The sequence below is a fragment of the Dendropsophus ebraccatus genome, chromosome 6 (genome assembly GCF_027789765.1).
Source record: "Dendropsophus ebraccatus isolate aDenEbr1 chromosome 6, aDenEbr1.pat, whole genome shotgun sequence".
NCBI lineage: Eukaryota > Metazoa > Chordata > Amphibia > Anura > Hylidae > Dendropsophus > Dendropsophus ebraccatus.
The window spans coordinates 127,209,372-127,223,606 of NC_091459.1; the positions used below are offsets into that span (position 1 = coordinate 127,209,372).

Consider the following 14,235-nt stretch of genomic DNA (forward strand, 5'->3'; position numbering starts at 1 on the left):
CCTCTTGTTGTTTGGCAAGGAAGGCGTCTATGAGGTTCCTCTGATTGTTGACATCCAGTTCTTTCTCTTTTCTGGTGAACGTGTCTCTGACAAAATTTTGCATCTTTTCGTGGTTTTCAAAAATCTTCCTATGTGTCCCAGGGAGCCAGCCGACCAGCCAAGGAAAACTGTTGTATAGCTTAAGGGAAAGGGAAAAGAAAATTCAATCCTATGGGGTCTAGGGTAGCGAAAAGATTATCTGTAAATACCGAGTCAATATAAGATAGTGAAGGAGTTCATTTTACATCTCCTGGTGGTTTATTTCAAATTAGGGGTTAGTAGTAGCATTGGCTTGCTTTTGGGGATCCTTTTCTCAAGGAACAACTTAGGGGTTGGAGCTTTGGGCAAATGTCCAGTTTGTCACCCACTAAAACTGCCTCAGAGAGGACAGGAGAAATTGTTCCCCATTGCCTCTATTGACATGTTTGTTTTTCCATATTCTTGCAATCCCATGAAATAACAATTTTGGAACACCTTTTGTGAGATCAATGTCATTCCTCCTTTTAGGGTATGTGCACACTGCCGAATCAGTGGGGAACTCTAAAGCGGAGTCCGTGCAACAGACTCTGCTTGAAGTTCTGCCTGTCCCATAGACTCCCTCAGACTCCCTGTCCCATTGATATTCTTAAACAAAATCCACCATTTGCCTAAATAATTGACATGTCTAATCTTTGGGCGGATGGCGGATTTTGTTTGAGAACATCATTGAGTCTATGGGATAGGCGGAACATCAAGCAGAGTCCGTTGCACGGACTTCGCATGAAAGTTACGCACACATTCCGTAGTGTGCACATACCCTTATTCTTCCTGAAAATGTAAGAATTGATTGACAGCTGGGTGTTACCATTCTCCATAGAGTGTTTCCTTCACAATATAACGCATCAGCATTGATTGGATAGGGTGAGTGTGTAAGGAAACACTTTACCTTCCAACATAAGTCATAGCAGCCGTTAGTCAAGTTATTACATTTCAGGATGGTACTGTATAATCAAAGAGTAGCAGGATGTCAAAGACATTCCCTTTAAAGACATCTGAAGGACTGATTATCATGCAGAGCACAAACCATTAGTTAGCATACTGTGGAGGCAGTGAATTATGATTGTAGTTTATTGGGTTTTACTGGGAGCAGATTCCCTGTAGGTAGGGTTCACATTATTAATGTGCCTTTCAATGTATAGATAGTAGAGATAAGTAAACCAAATCTGCCGAACCAAACATTTTGCAAAATTAAGGACAATTTTTTTTAAAGATGGCAGCTTCGTTCCCTCGGAGTCCTCCTCTAGTCTCTGGTGTCTCCGGCCAATCACTGACTGAGATGGGAAAGAGCTGCAGCCAGTAATTGGCTGACCGGGCTGTCAGTATTGTCTTGGCAACAGGCTAGAGATATCTGGCTATTCCCGTGTTTTGAGACTCGCAACCGAAACTCCACGGACTCTTGTTTTGCATATTTAATTTTTTGGGGGCATCATTGGAGACTCTTGATTGAATTTTTTCACTGCCATTAAGTGTCATTGCCCCAATTAGCAAGAATCCTGCTCCACACTGACGAGGGGCAAATACCCCGAAATGGCTGTCTGTGGATAGATGCCTGCCTTGTCAAGCCATAGCCATGTCGCAATACTCGCACCTTAAGTTCGACTTTGACAAAAAGGGGCCAACTTGTTATTTCCCTATTTATGTTTCAATACTCGCAACCGAGCGGGAATTAAGGGGCTACCTATGAGGGTGGTATGTTGCTCTCCCCATCATGGAGGCACCCAGTGGCAACAGGCTAGAGATATCAGGCTATTCCTGTGTTTTACATATTTAAATTTTTGGGGGCATCATTGCAGACTCTTGATTAAAAACTTCAATTCAGTGATTACTGTGTTTCACTACTGTCTTAAGAGTAATAGCCTGCTCAGCCAATCACTGATCGGGGTGCTGTCTCTCCTGAGTAAATTACTGATTAAAATGGGACAGCACCATGGCCAATGATTGGCTGTCAAGACAAGAGTGACAGCCAGCTCAGCTAAGCATTGACTGACTGAGACGGGACAGTGCCATAGCCACTGATTGGCTGAGTAGGCTGTCATTCCTGAGACAAGAGTGACAGCTCGTGCAACCAATCATTGGCCGCGGCTCTGTCCCATCTCAGTAAGTGATTGGCTGAGCAGGATTTTGGTGGCTGAGGGTAGACACTGGACACTGGAGAAGGAAGACACTGAAGGAACAGGTAAGTATAGAGGAGCGAACTTTCTTAACCACAGTAAACTAGCTTAACACCTATAATTGTCTATCTGTTTTAGCGTGGTTCATTTAGGTTTCGGTTCGGACAAACCCAAACTTTACGTCAAAGTTCAGAAAACGTGCCAATACAGATTTTTGGAAAGTTCCCTCATCTCTAATGGATACCTCAGCACCCTATCAAAAGCTGGTGCCAACGTAGCCTTGTATGGACTGGTCTACTTATCAGGCCCCGTGCACACGGAGCAAAAGCGTCGGAATGCCGCCAGCCTCCGTGTCATATTGACACTCTATGAGAGGCTCGTGCACTGCATCTCTCGGCACTGAAGAATGAACATGTTCATTTTTCAGCACGGAGAGACCCTGAGAGATGCAGCGCGCGAGCCTGCCATAGAGTGTGATATGACACGGAGGCTGGCGGAATTCCGCCACTTTTGCTCTGTGTGCACGGGGCCTTAGAAAGATAGGAGGAGATCTATCAAACATGGTGTAAAGAGAAACCAGTTAAGTTGTCCCTAGCAACCAATCAGATTCCACCTTTCATTTTTCAAAGAGTCTGTGCAGAATGAAAGGTGGAATCTGATTGGTTGCTAGGGGCAACTGAGCCAGTTTCACTTTACACCATGTTTAATTAATCTCCCCATATTGATTATGTTCGGGTCATTTCCCCCAATTATGCAATTTGCTGCAATTTAAATTGAAGGGAAAAAAAAAACAAAAAACGGTATACTTGCAGGCAATCACTTGTATGTAGTCACTAGCTGACTATAGCAGTCTGTGCACAGATACGTCAGCACCAGATTTTGACAGGGTGCTCTCATATCCATGCTTTGGAAGGCACTATTACATTGTGAATGCACAATAAGATATCAGTGATAGAACAATACTTACCCTGATCATAATACTTCCTGCAATCTTGACATTTTCATTGATTAATCTCATAAGCTTCAGTATTGTAGGATCATCATAATCATATCTATGATCCAACAGTATGGATACAATTATGTTGGCTACAGATGCATTTATTATGGTGTGGTTATCGAAGGGCTTTCCTGAAAATAGAAGTAGTAAATATAAAGTATATGATCTCAGCGTGAAAGATAACCCTAGGCATCATTGTTTAAAGGCTCTATTACATGGAGCGATTATCGTTAAAAAATTCACTATAATGAGCGATTAACGAAAGTGACCGATTATCTGTCCGTGTAATAACACCCAACAATCAAGCGACAAAAAATCGTTCATTTTTGTCTCTTAACAAGTTGAAAAATTATCGTTGGTAGTTTGCCGATTAAACATGTTGCGTGGGTCGTCCTGAGGAACGATTAATGACGCTATAACGATCATTAGCAATCGATCGTTATAGCAAATTTTTAAACGATAATTGCTATGTGAAATACGGCCTTAAGAAAAAGGTGCTTTTCCTGTACTTTTTCTTTTTTTTGATGCTCATCTCTCTTCATTTCTCTGTAGAGTAGAGAGCATGTCAGTTATCTAGACTGACAGTACTATAGACCAGTAGGCTGCCATGATGAATGCCTGTCGCTCTATATGGCTATGTTCACACCTTTTTTCAGCTCCGTTTTAAATGACGTCCATCATTTTGAGTCTAAAATAATGGACCTCATTTAGCTGTCTGCCCCCCCCCCCTCTTAGTGCAATGACTGGTGTTTGTACATTATTCTAGTTTGCCTAATACTAATTGGCCTCTGGATAAGGCTTACTTGAAAAGTCCATTAAATTTAATAGTAAAAACGGAGGAAAGTGAAAAAAGAAAAACTGCGTGTGAACAACTAATAAAAAATGCCTGCTGTTTGCAAAAGACGTCCGGAAATAATGATCATGTTCATTATTTGGACGTCCGCGGTAAAAACATCCGTTATTCAATGCATTGTGTGCATTGGACGTCCGTCATCCCATTGACTTTAATGCATTGCCATTGCTGTCAGTTAAATTGGTTTTCTCTATTCTTGACGTTGTGTGAACATAGCCTATATCTGTAGTAGAATAGGAGAATGCAGACATTCATCCAATGGTTAATAAAAACTCAGGTGTAATGCTGATAAATGACTAACATATACATTAGCCCACTGTTCTTTCCATACACGGTCTATACGTACCTACTGTGTGTTTTTTGCATATTGAAGCTATACAGTATGTATCTTAGAGAATTTACATAACAGGACTCATAGGAAGTGCTGCAAAACCTACTAGATCAATCAAGTACAGAGAAAAAGACATATAGTAATTAGAGATGAGCGAACCGGGTTCAAGTTCGAGTCTATCTGAACCCGAACGATCGGCATTTGAGTAGCGGTGGCTGCTGAACTTGGATAAAGCTCTAAGGTTGTCTGGAAAACATGGATACAGCCAATGACTATATCCATGATTTCCACATAGCCTTAGGGCTTTATCCAACTTCAGCAGCCACCACTAATCAAATGCCGAAAGTTCGGGTTCGGATGGTTTGCTCATCTCTAATAGTAATATAATTTGACAGCCAATACAAAGGATGGATACCATAATGCTAGTATAGTAAAACACCTCAGAAAACTCATGCATACTTGTTATTAAAGGAGGCAGTGTAAGATAATTTCACTTTTAGCAAAAGAGCAATCCTATGGCTGATATCATGAGGCAACAATCCCATGGCTGGTGGCAGAAGCAGTAGACCAGAAACCCTTGGCCTAATAGAGGCTGTAGAACAGCAATCCTATAGCTTATAACAGAGGTAAGACAACAGGAATACAGGCTGGGGACTAGAGATGAGCAAACATTCAAAAGTTCTGTTTGGCAGATTCACCGAACTTTGAAATAAAGTTTGTTTCATCCAAAGCAAACCATAAACAGCTAAACAATTACAGGCATTTAGCTATTGTAGTTCACGCATCAATACTTACCTGTTCACACTCCCCCAGTGACCTCTTTCTCCTGTCTCTGGTGTCCCCCGTAGCCACCAAAAGTCTGCTCAGCCAATCACTGAAATAGAAGGGATAGGGTTGCAGCCAGTGATTGGCTGAGTGGGCCTTAGGTTCCAGGACGAGAGTCACAGCCCACTCAGCTAATCACTGGCTGCAGCACTGTCTTATCTTAGACAGTCAGTAATTGGCTGAGTGGGCTATCACTCATGTCTCCAAAATAACAGCCTTCTTAGCCAATCAGTGGCTGCAGAGATTTCCCGTCTCAGTCTGGGATTGGCTTAATGGGCTGGAGGCGGCTATGATCAGTGGGTAAACTGGAGTCCCAGAGGAGCACACTGGGGCAGCAAGGACATTGTAGATCTACGTCGCACATTGTGTGGGAGCTACCTTCCATAGATGATGCATTTCTTTAAAGAGATATTCTTATAATTGTATAGGCACAAAGAATATGAACCTGATTACCTCCATAAGATCTAAATGTCTGCATTAAGCATTCACATTCTTCGGCAATCTTGTTTTCTAAACTCTTTTTCCCCATTCCATAGTCTCGTAATGTTGACAGAGTGAATCTTCTCATCACTTTCCAGTTCTCTCCATTTGAAAACAGAATACCTGCATAAGAAGAGCACTGGTTACGGTATTTAAATGATGTATTTCTGGTGAGTAAAAGTGACCAAAAAAAATGGTCATACTATCATACAGCCCTTGTCCGCCATTTTTGTATTTTGAACTAATTTCTACCCTTAACCTCTTAACGACGCATGACGGGTATCCCGGCATGAGCCCTCTCTGCAGCCTGCGGTCCCCAGTTGATATGTGCAGCCGGAGACCGCGGGTATCAAACGAGAATAATAGAGCACCGATTTGATGGATCAGTGCTCTATTACATACACAGCATTGATCTCAATGGGAGATTAGTGCTGTGTTTATAGAAGTCCCCAGGGAAGCTTTTAATTATTGTAAGGGGAAAAAAAATTAAATAAAGTGTTTTTATTAATTAAAAAAAATCCCCTCTCCTAATAAAAGTCCAATTCACCCCCCCCTTTTTCCATTTTATTAATAAAAATAAATAAATTATTAAAAAAATAAACATATTTGGTATTGTCGCATGCTTAATCGCCTGAACTATTAAATTATTACATTCCTGATCTCGCACGGTAAACGGCGTAAGCACAAAATTTTTTTGTCAAAGTGCAAAATTGCGCATTTGTGTTTACATCAAATCCAGAAAAGAATAAATAAAAAGTGACCAAAAAGTAGCATTTATGCAATCAAAGTGCCGAAAGAAAGAAAGAACAGATTGTGGCACAAAAAATAACACCTCAAACAGCCCCATACACCAAACAATAAAAGCGTTATAAGGATGGGAATAGAGCAATTTTAAACACTTAAAAAAAAAAAAAAAAAAGTTTGAATTTTTTAAAATCCATTAAATAATATAAAAGTTATGCAAGTTACATATCGTAATTATACTGACTTGAGGAGCATAAATAACAAGTCAGTTTTACCATAGGGCAAACGGCGTAAACACGAAACCCCTCAAAATAAAAGGAATTGCACCTTTTTTTCCAAATTTTACTGCACTTATAATTTTTTTTCTGGTTTTGCAGCATATTTTATGGAAAAATTAAGTCTGTATTTGCAAAGTATAATTGGTGTCGAAAAAAATAAGGGCTCATGTGGGTATTTAGGGAAACATATGCAAGCGCAATGGCCTTTTAAACACGAGGAGGAAAAAACTAAAGCACAGAAATGAAAACTGGCTCTGTCCTTAAAGTTTTTTGTTTCTACATATGTTAAAAAAATTCTGTGGTTAAATTTATCCCATCTCTTCTTCGCCCCCTCCTTCCTGTTTGTGGCCACTGGAGGTGGGTGGAATTTCTATGAAGTTCTTGCAAACTCCAGAAGCTACATAAATAGCATAGCTCGCAGGTTACGCTGTTTGTACAACTTCCTCTAAAGTCTTTGAAAGTTTCAAAAGTTCTGTAATTATCCCACTTTGTTTTCAGCTTCATGGCCACCTCTGGGGTTTGGAAGAAATTGCAACAACATTTTTGTAAGCCTGGATAATAATTTTTAACCCCTAGATGACTAATCATGTACAGGTTAGGCATGGGTGCCTGTGACTGAACGACCCATCCTATACCTGTACACCATCATTTGCTATGTAGCTATGAAGCGGAGCTCCCTTCATAGCAGGTGAGAACCAGCTGCTATCACTGTCAATGATAGGCAGCAGCCAATTACATAAGTAATCTAATGCTTGCGTGTAATAGTTCCCTAGGGGAACTTGTTCTTCAAAAATACAAGTCTTTACATGGCAATGTAAATGGAAAAAAACAAAAAAAACTCAAAAATGAACATCAAGGCCAAAATAAACTGTATCCTTAAGGGGTTAAATGTTCTATAAATGTCCAAAAAAAATTAAATTGAAATTTTAACGGCTCCCAGCCATCACTAGTAGATTACTGCATACTAATCTATATTGAACTCAACAAAAAAAAAATATATATATAAAATAATGTTAATTATTTTAATGAATGTATCACACACATACCACATCCCTGTGATGTTTTAGACCCTATCGCTGTAACTGGCCTTCCAGCAAAATCTTCAGCGTGGTCAATGAGAGCCTCTTTAACTGTGTCATAGCCACACAGGACAACAAACCTTTCCGTGCCCAACTGGATGCTGAATATTGTCCCGTACTTCTTTGATATCTAAAAGCAGAATACACACACAAAAAAACAACCTTATATCACCTTGTTGTGTGTAAGTTAAACACTGCTGCTTACTAGTGTAAAATATGTTCATGGGGAGGACATCCCCAGTTTGTAGAGGCAGGGTAGACTATCCAATGCATAGACATAGTTCAAAGATAAAGATAACATTCTGGGTGCTTCCAGCCATCAATAGGAGGAGCTTAGGAGCTTTCTGCATACTGAATAAAGAATGGTTACAAGTGGTGGTCACAGGGGTCTATTTTGGGTCCTGTTCTTTATAATACAGTATGTTTGTAGGTGACATAGGAGAAGGTTTGGTAGGTAAGGATAGTGACATAGGAGAAGGTTTGGTAGTTAAGGATAGTGACATAGGAGAAGGTTTGGTAGGTAAGGTTAGTGACATAGGAGAAGGTTTGGTAGGTAAGGATAGTGATATAGGAGAAGGCTTGGTAGGTAAGGATAGTGACATAGGAGAAGGTTTGGTAGGTAAGGATAGTGACATAGGAGAAGGTTTGGTAGTTAAGGATAGTGACATAGGAGAAGGTTTGGTAGGTAAGGATAGCGACATAGGAGAAGGTTTGGTACGTATGGATAGTGACATAGGAGAAGGTTTGGTAGGTAAGGATAGTGACATAGGAGAAGGTTTGGTAGGTAAGGATAGTGGCATAGGAGAAGGTTTGGTAGGTAAGGATAGTGGCATAGGAGAAGGTTTGGTAGGTATGATTTTTGCATTTACTGATGATACAAACGTTTGCAATAGGTTTGATATTACTGGTGGTGTCTGTAATATGAAAAATGATTTAGCTTTACAGGATAAGTGGTCCAAACATTGAAAACTGCAGTTCACTGTTTCTAAATGTAAAATAATGAACTTGGGGAGGAGGAATCCACTATCCGAGTATCATATCAGCAGTTCTGTGTTGGCAAAGACTGCAGAGGAGAAGGATTTAGGGGCAGGGATTTATGACAGCCTTAATCACCAGTGCAACCAGACGGTAGGAAGAGCAAAAGCATATATAATGGTATGCTGGGCTGTATATATGATGATATGCTGAGCTGTATATATAATGATATGCTGAGCTGTATATATATATAATCGTATGCTGAGCTGTATATATAATGGTATGCTGGGCTGTATATATATAATGGTATGCTGGGCTGTATATATAATGGTATGCTGGGCTTTATATATAATGGTATGCTGGGCTGTATATATATATATATATATATATATATATATATATATAATGGTATGCTGGGCTGTATGTATAATGGTATGCTGGGCTGTATATATTATGGTATGTTGGGCTGTATATATGTAATGGTAGACTGGGCTGTATAGTTAAAGGTATAACCAGTAGTAAGAGGGAGATTGTGATCCCGCTGTATAGAGCTCTGGTGACACCACATGTGGAATACTGTGTCCAGTTCTGGAGACCTCACCTACAATAAGATATTGTTAAAATACCATGGGCCCAAATAGGGTTATAAAATGGTGGAGGGTCTGAAGCATAAAACCAGAAAATACTTAAGGATCTAAGCCTGTAAAGTCTGGAAGAAAGAAAGGAAAGGGGGGGGGGGGGGCATGATGGGAGCCTTTATATATGTTACAGGAGGAAAGAAGGGTAAGGGGGGACATTATGAAATACAAGAAAAAGAGGACATTCTGGGATTATTGGGGGAAAGGTCAGAAGCAACATATTAAGAAGAAATATTACTTTATTGAAAGAGTAGTAGATGCTTGGAGGAAACATATAGCAGATTTTGCTTGCCTGCAACCCATGCTACACCCTTGCCTCTGGTGAGGGTAGTAACAAATCTTGTCAAGAACTTTATGATATAAGGCTAGGAAAATAGGTTTAGTTTTTGACCAGGGTAAAGGAAAACCTAGCTAGGACTCAAGCAAAGTATTCTTCTATACAGTAATGGGAAGGTACCGGAATCTGAACCATCACATTTGAACCTTCATAAATCACAATCCTATACTTTAATGCTCTTTTTACCTCTGTAAAGGATCTTTGAGGTTTCACCGTATTGATCGTGTGCATGTTTCCAATAAACGGTAAAGATTTGGGCCCAGGAGGAAAATTGGCATATTTATTCCTTTTCTGATTCCTATATACAGTGGCCAAAAACAGGATGACCACCAGAGATAGAAGGAGCGAGACGGGGTCCATTTTAACTCTGTTCTCTGTCAGACCTAGAAGTAAAATACAAGACGTGTAAGAACATAGAAACCAACAGGCAGTGCCTGCTGATCATCAATGCTTCCTCCTAGGGATCATTCCACCTGGAAGAAGACGACTTGTAATCAACCACATCCTACATGCAAATAGGCCGGAGAATCCCATATAGATCTGTAATAAATCTTGTGTATGCTTAGGGCCTGGTATATAGTCACTCACCTGCTGTATCTTATTCCTCAGAGTAGTTAGTTGCTTTGTCGACCAGTCTCCTGAGTATTCCTAGCGTCGCAGGATGTTATTCATTCCTCTCACCCGCTTTGCAATCTTCTTTAGAAACCCAACAAAGCGTTCTCCAGGCGTGTCTTTTACAGTCAATAATACCAGCCCCCCCCCCCCTCCAATTCAGCAGCACAGTGATCTTCTGTCTCTGCTCCCACAGAGCTGCAATGACTGCTAGAGTAGTAGTTTCCTAATCCCCTAGCTCAAGGAAAAGTAATCTTTAGCCCTACAGTAAAACTACAGATCCCATCGTGCCTGTACGGCCTTGCTGGCTCCAGCTGGTCCAAGGGCTGCATATAAAATGGAAGACTAAATGCCCAGTTGACAGGGCCGGCGTCAGCACAAGGCTTACCTGGGCAAGTGCCGGGGCCCACAGCATCTCTAGGGGCCCAGAGAGTGAGAGGGGCCCGGTGTTCTAATGTTCAGTTCGCTCACTGTACTGCAGGGTGAGAATTGAACATCAGAAGACACAGGAGACAGAGCAGGACCTGCACAGAGAGAGAAAAGGTGAAGGGCCTGATCACATGACCTAAAGGTCCTTAACCTTACCGTGTGGAGAGCATCCGACAGAGAGGAAGAGGGAGAAGACTGCGCTGTAACTGCTGTGTGTCAGTCAGTCAGTGTCTATGTCAATAATGTATGTTTGTACATGTTAATGGTGTCTCACGGTATTGTGCATAGTGTATAAATGAGGGGCCGCTGAGGCTCTGTTGCCCAAGGACTCTCAAAAACCTGGAACCGGGCCTGCCAGTTGCTATAATTTCACTAAAAAAGTGTTTGTCAGCAAACAGACTAATGTCCATGGCATCTACAACAAGCCTAAGCAATTCAGACAGGAGATCCTTACTCGTAATGATTTTAATAGGCATTAAAGGGATACTCTGGATGGGGGGAAAAAGTTTTTCAAATTAACTGATGTCAGAAAAAATTATACAGATTTGGAATTTACTTCCATTTAAAACATTTAAGTATTCAAGTACTTATCAGCTGCTTTATGTCCTGCAGGATGTGGAGTATTCTTTCCAATCTGATATGGCGCTCTCTGCTGCCATCTCTGTCCATGTCAGGAACTGTCCAGAGCAGTAGAAAATCTCCACAGAAAACCTCTACAGCATGGGCAAAGGTGGTGGCAGCAGCGAGCACCATGTCAGCCATGAATACACCAGGGAGAAGAGTTTTTTGTTTTTTTTTAAAACATTTTTTTCTACAGAGTACCCATTGAAAAAATCTAAAGTTGCATTTGGAAACCTGGAACTTGTGTGGCTGATGTAATTTTTAACTATGACTATGTCTCCCTCATCAAAGCATTTAACCTTTGCATAACTCCCCTACAGTCTTATACAGAAACATTGATTATTCTCTTATCTAAGAAATTTAGTGACTTATAATTTAATATAACAAAATGCAGAGTTTTATGTTTGTCCTAATATTTTGCATTAGTATTTTTATAGATTTATAGGTTTTTATTCTAACAGGTAGAAGCACAAGCTGCTTACCGTGCGGTGTGGAGGATACAGCCGGACGACTGTTCTCTTCTGTCCCTGTACAATGAACTCTCGGCTGTCATCCACTGAGAGAATATTTAACCCTTGTGCTGCCCTCACCAGATGTAACCTGAGTTCACTAGGTCTATAAACATTGCTTAACTGCTCTACCTAACAATAGGCCGAAAGCTTATGTTACCCGAGCAACTAGTGACCTATTATTAGGTTATTTCACATGACTGCGGTTATAGGGCAAGTGAATAGATGATGTACAAACCTATTACTTTTATGGAGAATGGACGTTAACAAAATAACTCACATCTGCAACTTTTTCTGTTTATCAGCTTATTTTATTATTACATACAGATATAAGTTCCTCCATTGTAGTAGGGACCCCTACATGACACAATAATGAAGTGCCCCCCCCACCCCCCGTTATAGTTATAAACTTGGTGCTAGAAACATTCCTTTACCTGATAATCAGCTCATATAATGGTGACAGTTAACAGTCGAGGAGCGGGAAAGAAGCCCAATCCTCGGCTGATCGCATCTTATCGACTGCTGCAAAATATATCACTATTGGCCACACAACTCTGTATGAACAGGAGATGTCCGGCCGATAGCAAAATGTAGTGTCCTAGAGCAGGTGTGCCAATACTTCCTAGCATAATCTGTCATCAGGTAACTTGTATGTATTCTTATACTCTGAGCTGAAGGATGTTTTCTCTCTGCTTCCACTAGGTGTCTCACTTTCTTGTATATATTACACAGCTGAAGGTTTGATAAGGGTTAAATATGTACATATGTAATTCTCTGTTGTCCAATCCTAAAAGAGCTTGTACATCCAAAACGAACTTGTCCTATATGTACAGGATAGGGGACAAGTAAGAGATTACGGGAGGTTCGACCTCTGTACGCCCCTCTGATCTCCTAATCAGACCCCAAGCTTTTTTTTTGTTATGAATAAAGCCATGGGTAAGGCACATGACCCGTTGCTCTATTTATTCCTTTGGAGTCACTGGAAAGAGCAGAGCTTTGTGCTCGGCTCTCTCCGGTAGCTCCTTAGAAAATGAATGGAGCTCCCAGAGAGACGAGTACAGGCCTCATCTCTTTCCGGGGGCTCCGTAGGAATGAATAGAGATGCAGGTCACATGTCATACCCACTGTTGTATTCATAACAAAGAAGCCAGGGGCTTGAAATGGAGTTTGGTGGGGCTACAGAGGTCCGACCCCCCCACAATCATTTGCTAGTTAATTTAAAGGTTATTTTTGGATGGACAACCTCTTTAAGCTGGGTACACCACACTAGCGGATCATACACCAAAGTGTAGTCTGTTCCAGTAGCTTCTCCACCAATGGAAGCTTATTCCCGTCCACTCCTAAAAAGGACCCTGCTAGTTCCTGGGTGGGGCAGACTGGTCTAAAGGAGAGTGAGAGGAGTTCTAGCTAGTGTGTATCACAAGAGTTATGCAGTGCTAAAACTTAAAGGTGGGGTAACTACCATCAGGGATACCTTGTGAGGTAGTCCATCTACACCTCAACCTAACCTATTGAGCCATGTGAAGTACACAACCATCTACACGTATATATGTACCCAGCTTTACCTTTCTGTGTTGTCCACCAGGAGAAGGACTATTTTTGCTAACTTATGGCACCTGCATACTGAGCAAAAATAACGTGTGGGAACTCAGCCCTATAATGTTTTTTATAGCACTGAAGATTTGGTCAGTAAACTGTTCAGCTTGCTTAAGAACTGGACTGTGTGGTTAATCGGTAATACATCTACTCCTGGATATACCTCACAGTAGTGTGTTAGTACACCTAGGGGTAGGCATACCACTCCTGGCCACCGTGACTAGTGCTTAGTTGGTACATCTAACACCTAGCCTACGGCTAATTCCAAAACCTAGCAACACCAGGTTACTGCAAAGAGGGAAACTGATCTCGCTGATGGACGCTTGAATACGGCCATGTGTGGCCACGAAATCTAAACATGTAAAAGGATTTTTACTCTTCCCTAAAGATAATACCCAATTATTGTTGTTCTAACTTAATATTAACACTTAGGGGGAGATTTATCAAAGGGTGTAAAATTTAGACTGGCGCAAACTGCCCACAGCGACCAATCCCAACTCAACTTTTATTTTCAGCACTGCCTAAAGCTGAGCTGTGATTGGTTGCTGTGGGCAGTTTGCACCAGTCTAAATTTTACACCCTTTGATAAATCTCCCCCTTATTGTTGTCCCATCAAGTGGTCGTTTCTACTTATCCCCCCCCCCTCCCTTTGGTGAGAAAAGGTCTATCCTTTTTGCCCTCATTTAATGATAATGAGGTGGCACACAGGCTGGGGATCTAGGTTCAAATATTACCAAGGATA

The 14,235-nt window shown here is 41.1% G+C and overlaps 1 protein-coding gene across 1 annotated transcript in view; it reads right to left on the reverse strand.

The window, feature by feature from the left end:
• Nucleotides 1–11,958, reverse strand: part of LOC138796027 (cytochrome P450 2C5-like) — a 32,038-nt gene extending 20,080 nt beyond the window's left edge. The window contains exons 1-6 of the mRNA XM_069975902.1: nucleotides 11,871–11,958; nucleotides 9,913–10,109; nucleotides 7,744–7,906; nucleotides 5,649–5,798; nucleotides 3,157–3,317; nucleotides 2–178 (exon numbers count right to left, since the gene is read on the reverse strand). Coding sequence (XP_069832003.1) covers nucleotides 2–178; nucleotides 3,157–3,317; nucleotides 5,649–5,798; nucleotides 7,744–7,906; nucleotides 9,913–10,086 — 825 coding nt within the window. The 5' untranslated portion in view covers nucleotides 10,087–10,109; nucleotides 11,871–11,958. The remainder of the gene's footprint in view (nucleotide 1; nucleotides 179–3,156; nucleotides 3,318–5,648; nucleotides 5,799–7,743; nucleotides 7,907–9,912; nucleotides 10,110–11,870) is intronic.
• Between the last annotated feature and the right edge of the window lie 2,277 nt (nucleotides 11,959–14,235).